The sequence below is a fragment of the Balearica regulorum genome, chromosome 3 (assembly GCF_011004875.1).
Source record: "Balearica regulorum gibbericeps isolate bBalReg1 chromosome 3, bBalReg1.pri, whole genome shotgun sequence".
In the NCBI taxonomy this organism is placed as follows: domain Eukaryota; kingdom Metazoa; phylum Chordata; class Aves; order Gruiformes; family Gruidae; genus Balearica; species Balearica regulorum.
In genome coordinates, this window is record NC_046186.1 from 33,165,632 (window position 1) to 33,178,624 (window position 12,993).

General features: G+C 36.3%; 1 protein-coding gene across 3 annotated transcripts in view; it reads left to right on the plus strand.

Annotated features, from left to right (window-relative positions):
- The window catches only part of SMAP1 (small ArfGAP 1), a 102,692-nt gene that overhangs the window by 42,208 nt on the left and 47,491 nt on the right, over positions 1-12,993 (plus strand). For 2 of the 3 annotated variants that reach the window (XM_075747434.1, XM_075747436.1), the window contains exons 5-6: positions 6,589-6,666; positions 10,348-10,428. In XM_075747434.1, the coding sequence (XP_075603549.1) occupies positions 6,589-6,666; positions 10,348-10,428 (159 nt within the window). The remainder of the gene's footprint in view (positions 1-6,588; positions 6,667-10,347; positions 10,429-12,993) is intronic. The other variant, XM_075747435.1, reaches the window with a different exon arrangement.

Sequence of the window (12,993 nt, forward strand, 5' to 3'; positions counted from 1 at the left end):
TTGTTCCTCCCCAGGTGCAGGGCTTGGCACTTCCCTTTGCACTTCACGTGGTTCTGTTGGCCCATCCTGTCAGCAGTGCTCTGGATGGCAGCACACCTATCTAGTGTATCAACCACTCCTCATTTTGTATCATCTGCAAACTTGCCAATGATGTACTCTGTCCTATTGCATAGGTCATTAATGAAGAAGTAGGGTTGGACCCTGTATCTATGCCTGAGTATACTACTAGTGACTGCCCAGCAATGGTTGAATGAATGAGTTACTGAAAATCCACTCTGGATTCTCTATGCCAGCTCCATTTCCAGTAGCTCTCATGTGCAGGGTCTTCTTGTCCCCACTTCCATAAGTACTGTCATTTGAGGAGTAGTTTACACAGCTAGAACCACCTAGCTGCAAGTTACTATGTCCAAGCAAACAAAACTTCTGCCAAAGCTGAAATCTGTAGTGACTGCATTGCCGGTTTAACGTGGGTCATGAAAATGTAAATGATCCTGCATGCAGCAGGGCAAGCCACTTAGGAGACAAAAAGGTATTGTTCTGAAGTGTTGGGAAGCTCTCACTAAAGACAGTTTTCCCTGGAAGAAATACAGAAAACATTGGTTAGGTTGGACAAGGGAAATGGAGGGCACTCCAGTAACAGATTAAAAGCATCTGTTTTGTTTATCCTGTGTCAGTCTTTAATTAAGCCGTGGTGACTCTCTGTAATATCTCCAGAGGTGGTTATCTAAAGGAGAAGCTAAATAATCTAAAAAAACCTGTGGGCAACAATAGGTACGGATGCTCTTGTTTAGAGTTGGAAAAAATACTTTGCACTCAAGTCTAATACTATTAAATATATCTGTTATTTCCCAGAACATGGAGTAATTGCTTCTCTGCTTGATGTAAATTTTATGAATGTCTATAGCTCTGCACGCATTCAGAACTACAGCTGGCTTGGGCACAAGCTTCACTGTATTGCTGTAACGAGACATGGGCACTCTGAAGGGATGGAGGAGTGGTGAGCATGTTCAGAATATTGACAGAAGAGCAGTACTGGCTTCTTTAAAAAGCCGGCTACTGCTGTGTTTTGTGAAACATGGGACATTCAGCCTTTTTTGTGGTGTCCAGCGGTTAGAGCACTGAATAGGGGAGACATTTTAGTAACTTTAAAAAAAGCCTTGCCATTTAGCCTAAATAATTTCTGCAGAAATTCATAGATAAGTGTTACTAATAGCACATTAGTATTGTTATAATACATCAGTATTTTGAGAATAGGTGTCTTTAAAAAATGGCAAGCAATTGGTTGTGTGTTTATATGCATCTAATAGCAGTCTGTAATTGCTGCTGCTTTAAAATTAAATACTAATTTTAGTGTTGTTAATATTCATTGGAGATGTACAGTAATATAGTAAAAAATCTTCTCAAATAAGAAAAACATGTACTAGCTGAACTTAAAACCTATCAAATGAGTGTAGAGTAGTCCTCTTCACTTAGGTTATTTCCCTGTATATTGTGTGTATAGAAAATGGCCACTCGAGGGCACCTTTGTATTTGGTTCAGCTGCTAATTTCCTGAATGTGTTGACATGGTTTGATAACGCACTCATTTTTTAATCTCTTGAATCTTCTGAATGATAGCACCCTAAATTTAATATTTAAATGGAAGCTTAATGTAAATTTCTAAAGCTTTAATTTGAATCCTTTTTAATAAAAGGCTTAATAATAACATGCATTACACCAAGAGCAGGATTTTAGAAAAACTACAAGTAAAAGTTGGTGAAAACTTTTAGTATATTGACCTTAATTACCAGTAGCGTTTGCATGACTGTTATCTGCCATCAGAAATCTGTTAGCACAAACTGAACTAAAGTAAAATAGTTCTGAGATTTTGTATGTTATATTCTCTGATAGCTTAATTTAATCCTACTTTTGAGCTTACTCTTTCACTTGAAATAGTAGTCTGGTGCACAGACTACATCAAAGCCATTGGGCCAAATAGTGTTTGTATTGATGCTTTTACATGAGCTATTAATGTAGTGTGTGTGTCCCAAAACACAAACATTGGAAAGAGATTGAAGAATTGCTGAAAATGAAATGACTACAAGTCTTTTGGTCTGAAACGTAATCAAAATTGTGTGGACATATCAGTATAAATGTGGAAACTTAAGAAACAGCTCCTTGCCTTCGTTCCCTCATTTAGGCAATTCTGAATTCACTTCTTAATCAAAAGACCCAACTATTCTTAAGTTAAAAACTAAAATGAAATATTCAGATGCTAGTTGTCAGTTTGCAATACATTCTTAATGCATGCAAACATGTCAACTTTATTCTTTTTCTAGAAGCATGTATGGTTGGTTGTAGGGGTTGCCATCGTTTTTTTCTGGTCCTTTAAAGCGCCAATAATCAAGAATGTCTTAGTTGACAGAACATAGTGCTAACATGTGTTATCAGAGTAGATCAGTGTGTGCTGCTTTACTTGAATTCTGGAGGATGGCTGGAAATTGGGGTTTGGGGTTTGGATTTTGATGTAGAAATTTAGATGAATTTATTGTTTTACCCATGTGGCCAAAAGTGGGAGAGGTTCTGGTCACTTGTCTGTAGTGGGTTTGTGTATTTTTCCATTGGATCTAAATTAAACAAAGATATTTTTCCGCCTTTCCTGTTGTCTGCTCTTCAAACTTCCTAATTGGTGTCAGTATTGGCCAGTTTTTCTAGGATTTGATTCCTTAGGTTTTTTGTTTGTTCCCACTGGAATATAACGATTGGGTTGAAACTGACAAATTAGAAAAGTGATAACAGAGGACAATTATTGCTGTAGAATAGTAGTTTTTTTGCAAAACAGATTTTTTTTTTCGCCCTATACTAAAGAGGGGATGTCTTCTTGTAAACAACAGTATTTTAGATACTTAGACTTGGACCCAAGCATGGAGTAGATTTTCCTTTACTGATGCTTCTGATCAAGCTTATAGAAACAAGTCATTATTAGCAAAGGCTGATAAATACCATATAGAAACCCCATATGTTACTTTGTGCGATTACATAGCGCTGCTTTTCAGTGATCTCAGTCTCCTAAAAAACAGTTTAAAAAATGTTATTAAAACCTTGCTTGGCAATCCTGAGTGGTGATCAGGGTTCTGATATAAATATTTAAAGTGCATTTGTGGCTTTCAAATAATTAAAGGCAATTTGACCAGGACTGAGTGCAGTACTTAGTCCGGCAGAGTTGGATGCACATACCTGTCATGGGTGAGCGGTTTGGTCTGGGGGTTAGTCTAACCTCAGCACTCCCACTACTGGCCACGAATGTAGAAATAGGTCAGTGAGCAGATGCTTTCTCATTTGCCACGTATCACGTTAACATTGCAGTAGTTTTGAAAACAAGTATTTCCTGAAAATATAAGCCAGCAGCATACAACTTGTTGTCAACCACTGTTCTTTTCCAGTGTTTTGTCTGTTCAATAACTAATATCCACCATGGCTAATGGTATGTCTGCACTGCAAACATGACGTAGAAGGTATTAACACTAACTTTGAATGATCTAATATGGGTTTTGGCAATAAAGTCATCAGAATAGTGTTGAAGTTATTAAGGGTTGACTTATGCTAATGAGAAGGATTATTTGTTGAGGTTTTTGCTATACATTACGTCTGTAAACTGTGCTGCAGTTTGAAAATAGGAACATACCACAACCTTTCAAAGTTAGAGTTGAGGGACAGTATAAGGGAAAACAAAATCTGTGAGGCCTTATTGACATCTCAGAATATCAAGCAACTTCACTGATTTGCTGAAATATGGGGTTAGTTCCTGAAAACCAGGCACTTGATGACTAAGATGGTTGGTTTCTCTTCATGCTTGAAGAGGGTATTAGCTTCTGTAATGATGACTTGGATATTAGTGAAAATTTAGTCTTCTAACTGAAAAACCCCAGTATGATGAAAGAACACCCTTGTATTGCAGTGTTGTTATAGTTTTTAGTTTTATTTGGTGCTAGTTCTAGTACATGGACATGACACAGTACGACACGTGAACACAGACTAGGAGCAGTATCGTTGGCACTGCAGGGACTGGATTCTCGCCAGAGAGCAGCGCTGCCTCTGGCTACGGCTCCTCTGCTCTCAGCGTTGGCTGTGCTGGTCAGGAAGCAGCTGGTTCAGCGGTTACCAGGTCAGCTCCTCCTGTAAGCAATCAGTTTGTCCCAATGGCAAGTATTTTTCCAGGCTTCTCTGTTACCCTGATCAGCTTTTGATACTCTGACTGCTTAGCCACTCGCCACTGGCCTCTCTTGTAATCCTGTTTTAGGTTTAGCTTTATCCAGCCACTCAGTTTGACTCGATTGGATTTTTTCATTCAGATGTCCTTATCTGGTGCAGCATGGTAGATAACAAATTTAACATGATGTGGTGGTGATAAAGCTGTTCAGCAGCCCAAACTCGTGCTATTGCTTTCATTATATAAACTTAATCAGTTCTTTATACATTGTAATGTGTTTCTTCTTAAAGATTAGGTTCAGTCATATACCTTTTGTACTCTTGTACTTGAATATTTGCATATGTGAAGTGTGCTTTCAAGTGCTGTTTTTTAGCCTGAAGTGAATGTAGTGCTGCTGTTTGTCTTTAAACATTACAGTTGGGCATTTCTCAACTTGTATATCCTGTTCCATATCCCAGGCTAGACAGCAACTGCTTTTCACTCCATCTGCTGCTATAGCTTGCGTGACGCCTCTCCATTACTTCATTGGCAAAACTATAATAATTACTTTTAGGCCTTCATAGGATTACTTTATCTGAGGTTAGATAATCCCTTCATTTATGAAGATGATACGCAGATTGAGAAGAACTATTATGGGAGGATGGAAATGTGATGCAAACCTCTGTAGTGCTGATTTCCCCCCAACCCCCAAAGGAAATTCTGCTTACCTGGTTCTGTGTGGTGACTAGCTGTTACCTGCTGTTCATGTGTGAGGAGCTATCAAGCTTAAATTCTCTTAAAACCTGAAGTGTACTGAAGAATGAAAATAAACAAAAGTCAAAATCCCACTTTATCTTAGAAATTGAAAAGTATACCTAAGATGTTCTATTGTCACAATTTCACACATTTGCATTTAGTTGAAATCTTAGTAAGGAACATGATATTAGCGTTCATAGCTTAATATATGTAGCTACCTAATCATTTTTCTGACATTTTTCTATGGTTACAATGTGGTGTAATGGGAATAAACAGGATCCCTGTGTTTCTATAGCAACAGAATGCTACAGTTTGAGAAACTGCTTTATTGCAGCAGATGTATCCATAACTCTTCTAATAACCTGAGGATTTAAAACCAGTAAATTTATAAGTGAGGATTCTGTTTCATATTTCTGCAGGTAAAATTAGGTTTAAAAATTAAACCTTATAAATATCTTTCCAGAAGCTCTACACCACCTTCCAGGATAAGCATAGTTTCTGAGTTTGTAAAAATACTGAAAATATATATATTGTATGAATATTCCATCTATATAAGCTATGGTACTGGTAGGATTTTCTGTAAGAAATATGGAGTATTTAGGCATGAGGTAGGGATTTTTTTGGGCAGCTTTCAGTTTCCTTTTAGTGCAAGCTGTTTGGTTTTTTTTTTTAAACTAAGTAAAAACATATTATCTAAATTGGTTATTTTGATCCAACATAATGACCTGCTCTGTAATAGCTTAATTTATTTTTAAGTTTTCCTTGTAGATAGTAGAGGTGATACAAGACAGTGTAGAAATGTCAGCTTTATGGCTCTGAAGATCTTCTACCTGTTTGGTGAATGTAATCCAGTTGCATTTTTGTAGTAAGTGGAATAGAAAGATGATGTTTCCATTAAAGTGATCAACTATGCATAAAGAAGTAGGGTAGGAAGATGCATGAAAATACATTTAGATAAATCCTATTTTGTTGAGCAGACTGCATCTGTTGCATATATAACTTACACCTTTTGGATAATTCTGGAAGTCTAGTGGTGCTAATAGCGATTTTACATACTGATTCCTAGAAAAGAAGCATCACCTGTCTGGAAGGTCTGGCATCCTGCTGCTAGGATGTGGCTTTATATTAACCCTAAGTTCTTTACTCATTTGAAGTGCTCTTAGAGTTAATTAGAACTTTAATTAATGTATAATTTTCAGAGTTGTTTTGCATTCCTCTTAATATTTTGTTACAGTGAACAAGAACAAAGGCACTCCCTTCTCTCCCCTTCCTCTGGGACAGTGTGCCTTCATGCTTCAGGACATTAATATTTCAATAGTCACACTGGATAAAATTGAACAATGGATGAAACCTAATTATTTTTCTTAGGCCTGTGATATGATCTTACCCAGGTTCATTTTCTTATATTCTATTCTAGTGAATTTCATTTTAAGTTACTCATTCCTACCTGACAGATTTCCTTTAAAAATCATACTAATAAAAAGAAAAAAAAGGAAATCTTTGTCTCCCCCCTTTTTTTTTCTGTTGTATTTTTTTTTTACCCCTACCCCCGAAATTATTGGAAAAAAGAATGAAAATCACATCTCTTAGCTGTCTCTGCTCCCCTCCCCTTCCCAGCTCTTCTTGCTTATTTTCTTTCTCATGTCTTTCCTCTGTTTTGTACAGATATCCTCTTCTGATGCTGCTCAGCCTTTGGCATCCTCTCCTTCTCTGCAAGCTGCTGCTGAGAAGAGCAAAGCAGAGGTATATTGTTTTTGGGCGTAACTCTTGTCAGGTTGCTGCTTTGCACAAATGATTATGTTTCTAGAGAGTAATTTCACTGAGTTACCAGCAATTCAAATTCTCTAGTTAATACTTCTAGCTTTTAAAATGCTTCTCTCCCTCTTGCTTTCTGGACTAGGTAAATGAAAAGAACCAATACAGTGGGACAAAGCACACGCGTGATTGTTACCTCTTAGTGTTTATATGTCAAAATCCTGGTTCTGCTCTGGTTTAGTGTCACAAAACTGTGGAAACTCTGTTTCATTCCCCACTAGTGGGCATGAATGACATTGTCTTGTCTCCTCAATAATAATTATTGGTATCTTTTTTTTAATATTACTTGCTTGTTTCAGAATCTAAATTATCAATACTGTTTCAGTCATTTAGTTCAGTCTCCTTGGAGATAAATACAGAATTAATTTGGTGACACTTCTGGTTTTACTGTCCCTTCTAGCTGGGATATGTGTGTATGTGCTGATGTTACATTTACTGTTTAGAAGGGCCTTTGAAAAACTTAACACACAAACAAGTAGTGAGTGAGGCATCATGTGTATGAACTTTCAGTAAATGTCACAATTTGAAACAAAAATGAAATACATTTTTTAGAATGTGAATGCTCAATGTCAAGCTCTTTTGCATACTTCACTCTAAATTGGGACTGTATACACTATATGAAATAACTTACAATCTAAACAGAAATTATGTTTTTTCTTCTAAATAGAGAAAATGTGGGCAGATGCTATAAATTATTTTAGTTCAGTTATATTTACACATTGATTAAAATTTAAATGATAGTGTCATGGAGTAGACCACAAGTCTTGATGAATTTGATGTGTTTTAAATTGTACCAGGAATAGCAGCAGCCACTTAGAATGACACTCGCCTTTCCTTTCTTACCTGCCTCTCTTGATGCATTCAAATTTGAAAGTTCCTCTGTGTAACTAGTATGCCACGTTGTTAGAAATGAATCTTGCGGGAAAAAAAGAATAATTTTTGCTTAGAATTTAAGACCAGTATAAAGCCAATTTAATTTTATTATCTCCATAGTGCTTTTTGACTGCTTTTGCAAGAAATTAAACACTTGAGTTGAAAGTCTGGCATGAATACAGCATCTGAGAAATGTTTTTATTTAGCCTGAATTCATTTTTATCTTAATGGAGCTGAAGCAGAAAGCTTGCATATGGAAATTGTGAAGTGTGAAGATGAAGGAGCTATGGGTTTTCAAGTCCACAGTGAAAATGAAGTGAATGAAAATAAAGTCACTGGGAATCTAGAAAGTTCCTGTAGGCTTTGTGAGGTATGGAGGCAGAAACACTGGTGAACGGTTTATTTTAAGTTCATATGTTCACTATGAAGCTGTCAGAGATTTGTTAAGGGCAATGAGAGGCATTTAGTTGTATTTGGTCACCTTTATGGAGTGTTTGCCTTATGAAACTTACTACAAGCCCTCTTTGTTCTGGAAGTCCTGAATAATAAAAATTTCCAGATGCTTTTTCCTCTAGAAGTGAGGTTTCTCTAACAAAACATATGCAAAAAAAAAAGTTGGAGTTAAACTGGAAATCAGGATATCCTGAATATGGTCATATGCAAAAACTTTAACTCTACTTTCACTTAAACATATTCAAGTAAACTAAAGGTACTGTATTTGAAATGTAAGTGTACTGTTATGACACTTCCAACAACCTTTCCCAGGAGAAGAGGAAACAAATTGCAGTTGTCTAAGATGTAGAAAAGCTTCCACAGGAGAAGAGAGTAGGTTTATTTCAGTTACTCAACTTGGGAAGGTTTGGGTGGGGACAGGGAATGAAAGTTTTTGGAAAGGTTGTTGCTCTGACAGTATATTTGTGTGCAGTACATGAGTATGGTCACAGGATTTTGAGTCTTTAGAATACAGGTTGGTACTAGGATCAGTGACACAGTTATGAAAGAAAGGCTAAGCTTCATTTGAAAGGAATGGCTATGCATTTGTAATCTTAGTTCAGTAAGTCTGCAAGTCTTAGGTTATTATGATGGCCTCAAAATAAAACACTGCTTTATACTTGTCCCAGTCATAAAAACTTTTTCTTGAATACCTGGCACTGCCACAGGTGAGATACAGTGTTGGCTGGGTCTCTGATTTGGACTACTGTGCTCACTTTTGTGTTCCTTATGTTGACTAAAATCTAAGTTGGTCTCTGTTTCTTTTCATCAAAACAGACATTGTAAATTCCCCTTTTCTGCAGTTTCGTGACTGTGGTAGTTTCTTCCTGTTGCTTGAGTGACACCCACATTCAAGCAGGTGCTTGGTGTGGTAGTCTCACTTTCCAGGACCTGAGTTAACACCCAATGAAATAATTCACAGGGGTTGGGTTAGCTGGGACTTGAATAACCTCAACTGAGTAATACCAATCCATCTGGCAAATATGGTGAAAGTTTTGAAAACTGATTACTTGAAGTTGTGAAGAATGTGTTACTTGGGTCCCCCCATGCCCAGTCCACCCAAGAAAACCCAGATAAAAACCCTCTTTATCTTAGTGTTATAACTATTTTAACCAAATATCATGTTACACTATTTAAATATTATACATATTGGAAGTTAAAAAGAAAAAAATATTTTATTGACAGAAACCTGTAGCCTAGTAATCTGCTTTATTTGTAATACTGGCGCCGCATGGACTGTTATCTAACCTCTCAAACTTCCTTCTAATATTGGGAAGCTTGCTAAAAACCAGTGTCTTGTGGAACAAAGCTGTTTCAAAGCTTTGAACAAAGGGATCCAAGTCTAATGACTGAAAGAACATTTAGGAGCTACTGTCTCTCATCTCCTTTATTACATGTGGTAAACTCTTGTTCCATCCATTTTAATGTACAAGTATACTCACTAGTACTATACTGTAGTTGTACAAGATAAATGCAGACAAATTGCTAGGTCTAAGAATTACTACTAACACTGTGTCAAAGCAATTGCTGGCCTAAAATGTCCATATCTTCTGTATATTATGATGCCTTAGGGAATATGTTATGCTTTGCTTCAGTCAGACTGGGTCTGTAATATTGCCTCATTTATTCATTCAAAACTAAAATTAAAAAACTTCTGTAACATCATTATAATGCATTCAAAGTAAAGGGATCTCTTAGGTTTTCTCTTTCTGGAACAACTTAATGCCTTATGACTCAGCGGGTCTGTCATATGGTCCAAGTCAACTTTTTACATTTAGGAATATTTTTTTAAGACTACTAGATTAGCTTTTAAAACCTCTCTGCAGAAAGCTGCATGCAAATTACTTCACTATAGTTCTTTTGTCAAAGAGACTGGCATCTGTCCTAATGACAGAGGTTATCAGAGTTAATGCAGAACTTGTAGATATTTTTTTCTTTTCAGATCTGCTTGGCTTAGGAGAAGCAAAACTGGTTCTTTTTTTCCTTCTGCTTATAACAAGAAATGCAGATGAGCAGGTGAAATAGTGAATTTCTTGAATTCTCAAAGTTACAATATTTTTAGTAGTACTATGTGAGCAAAATCAGTCACTTATGGAAGCAGAGCAGATACAAGCATAAACTCTGAATTGAAAGGGAGTAACTGAAGACTTCTGTTTATATTCTGTATAACTACAGACATTGAATATGTTTGCAAATGCATTGTTATTGAGTACTAGCAAAATGGTTTTTGGATTTTTTTTTCAGAAGGAAAAAGAAAAAAAGAAAGAAGAGAAAAAGAAGGAGAGAGAATCAGAAAAACCATCAAAACAGTTAGCAGTTGAAAAGGTAAGAATAGGGTTTTTTTCCAGTTGTTTAAAAATTACACATAGTATTAGATATGTACAAAGATTTGAAAAAAAAATTAAATTTTTAATGTGTGTGTGTCATGGTTTTGGCTGGGATAGAGTTAATTTTCTTTCTAGTAGCGGGTATAGTGCTGTGTTTTGGATTTAGTATGAGAATAATGTTGATAACACACTGATGTTTTAGTCGTTGCTGAGTAGTGCTTACACTAAGTCAAGGACTTTTCAGCTTCCCACGCTCTGTCAGCAAGGAGGTGCACAAGAAGCTGGGAAGGGGTGTAGCCAAGACAGCTGACCCAGACTGGTCAAAGGGATATTCTATACCATATGACATCATGCTCAATATATAATCTGGGGAGAGTTGGCCGGGGGGGTGGTGATCGCTGCTCGGGGATAGGCTCGGCATCGATCAGTGGGTGTGAGCAATGGCATTGTGCATCACTTGTTTTGTGTATTCTATTATTACTATTTTCTCTTCCTTTGCTGTCCTCTCTTATCTCAACCCATGAGTTTTACTTTTTTTCCATTCTCCTCCCTGTCCCACTGGGAGTGGTAGGGGGGAGTGGGTGAGCGGCTGTGTGGTGATTACTTGCCAGCTGGGGTTATTAAACCACGACAATGTGTATATATGAATAGTAATCTAGATAATCCACATGAATGGTTTACTTGTGCTGTTGCTTGCATACAGAGATCAGCTCACCATACCATGAGGAATGTGTTTGGGGGAAGAGGGCAGTGAGTTAAGATTTAAGATCTAAGCTCAGGTAATTAAGGTTTCTAAGATGTACCATTGCTATTCTTGCACAGAAGATTTTCAATTTTATTGAGCGCTGTATAGTCATTTAATAATGTTTTTCATAAAATCATCCATTTTAAACGTAAGTGTATAATTTATAGAATTGAATTAGTAACTCTGGTCTAGGTAACTTGAAAATACTCAACTAGATCATGTCAGAAAACATGACAGACAAACCAGTTAAGGTGCTTCTTTACACAGCTATATTAAAACATAATAAGAAGCCTTAGCAACGTAGGTACAATTAAAATTTCATGCACCCTTCTGTGTAGAGTTAATATTAAACAAAAATGGAATGCATAATTTAAGTATTAAATACAATAATTTCTTCTAAGACAGCTGTCCCCTCAGATGATGTGACTCTATTAGTATGTTCTGATGTGCAGTGTAGTCCACAGAATGCTTTGGAGTCTCCATCTGTCAGTTTATTACCCAATAGTGCTGTGTTACAATTATGAAAAATGTTGTGTATTCATACATTATGATTGCAGATATATTTCTAGGTCAGTTTTCAAATAGAAGTTTTTTATTTTGCATAATAAAATGAGATACAAAAATATGTGCACACTTGGAGGGGAAAAATACAATACAAATATCTTTTTTCTGAAATTGGAAAGCAGTTTTGGAATAAGTGCTGAAGAAAATTTTGTTATGATAATTTGCATAGCTTCACTGAGCTAGTGGAAAAGGATATCCTTATTCATGTGGTAGGAGGTTAAAACATATTTATGGATGACAATAAAAATATTAAAATTGATGATTATTGACATTTTACAAGGGCATCCAGTCAAATTCAATGTTTTATTTTGGTCCTTAGAACAATATACTTTGGTTATAAAGGCTAAAGCCCAAAGGTCTAGTTCTGGTCAGGGGGAGAGAGGGTTTTCCTTTGCAAGGATGCCTGAATCTTGTCACATGGCTAGGAATACTTGGCTAGGTGGGGAGAAAAGATGACAGTGCATAGTTACAGCTGAGGGACTACCCTAACACTTGAAATAAAAAATAATTCAAATGCCACTGATTAAATTTACATTTGAAATGTCATTAAATTACCAGTTAATGATTAAGCAAGTGAAAAGAAGTATTTTGATTTTAAATGCTTGTACTACAAAATGTGGAGTTTGGTAAATATATCTGCATTCGATAATAGTGCTGTTGTAACAGCTGCAGAATGTTTGAAATACTGCAGCGTGTTTTATTTCATTATTAATGTGTCAGCACTGATTGCTTAAATGGAACTCATCTATGTGTCATCTTTTTAATTTAAGAGATTCTTTAAGCTCTGGCTTTTCAAGGCTTTTAAGGATCATTCAAAATAAACTGTAAACTTTACAGATTTTAAAATTGTAGTGGCTGTCTAGAATCCAAAGGAAAGAGACCTATATCAAATGCTTGTTCTTCCATTGGAAAGTACTTGTGAGACAGAGGAGCAAAGGGTTTTATTTTTATATATGGAATAATACATTGCTGCTTCTGTGGTGTGATTCTGCTTCAAGGAGCTGATAAACTTTAATACTCTTCTTTGCTTGACTAACAGTGGTACCCTTCACATCCAGTTAGAGACTGTATATGGGATATTTTAAATATTGTGTGTTGAATCAGTAGGGGAATGCTGGCATCTTGACCATAGTATCATGTTTTCAGCAACCACATCAAGCCATAGATGGCTGTTTATCCCAGTTCTCAGCTTTCTGGAGAAGGAAACAGAATATGAGAATTCTTTCAACACATTATGTGTGAAGCCATTGGTTG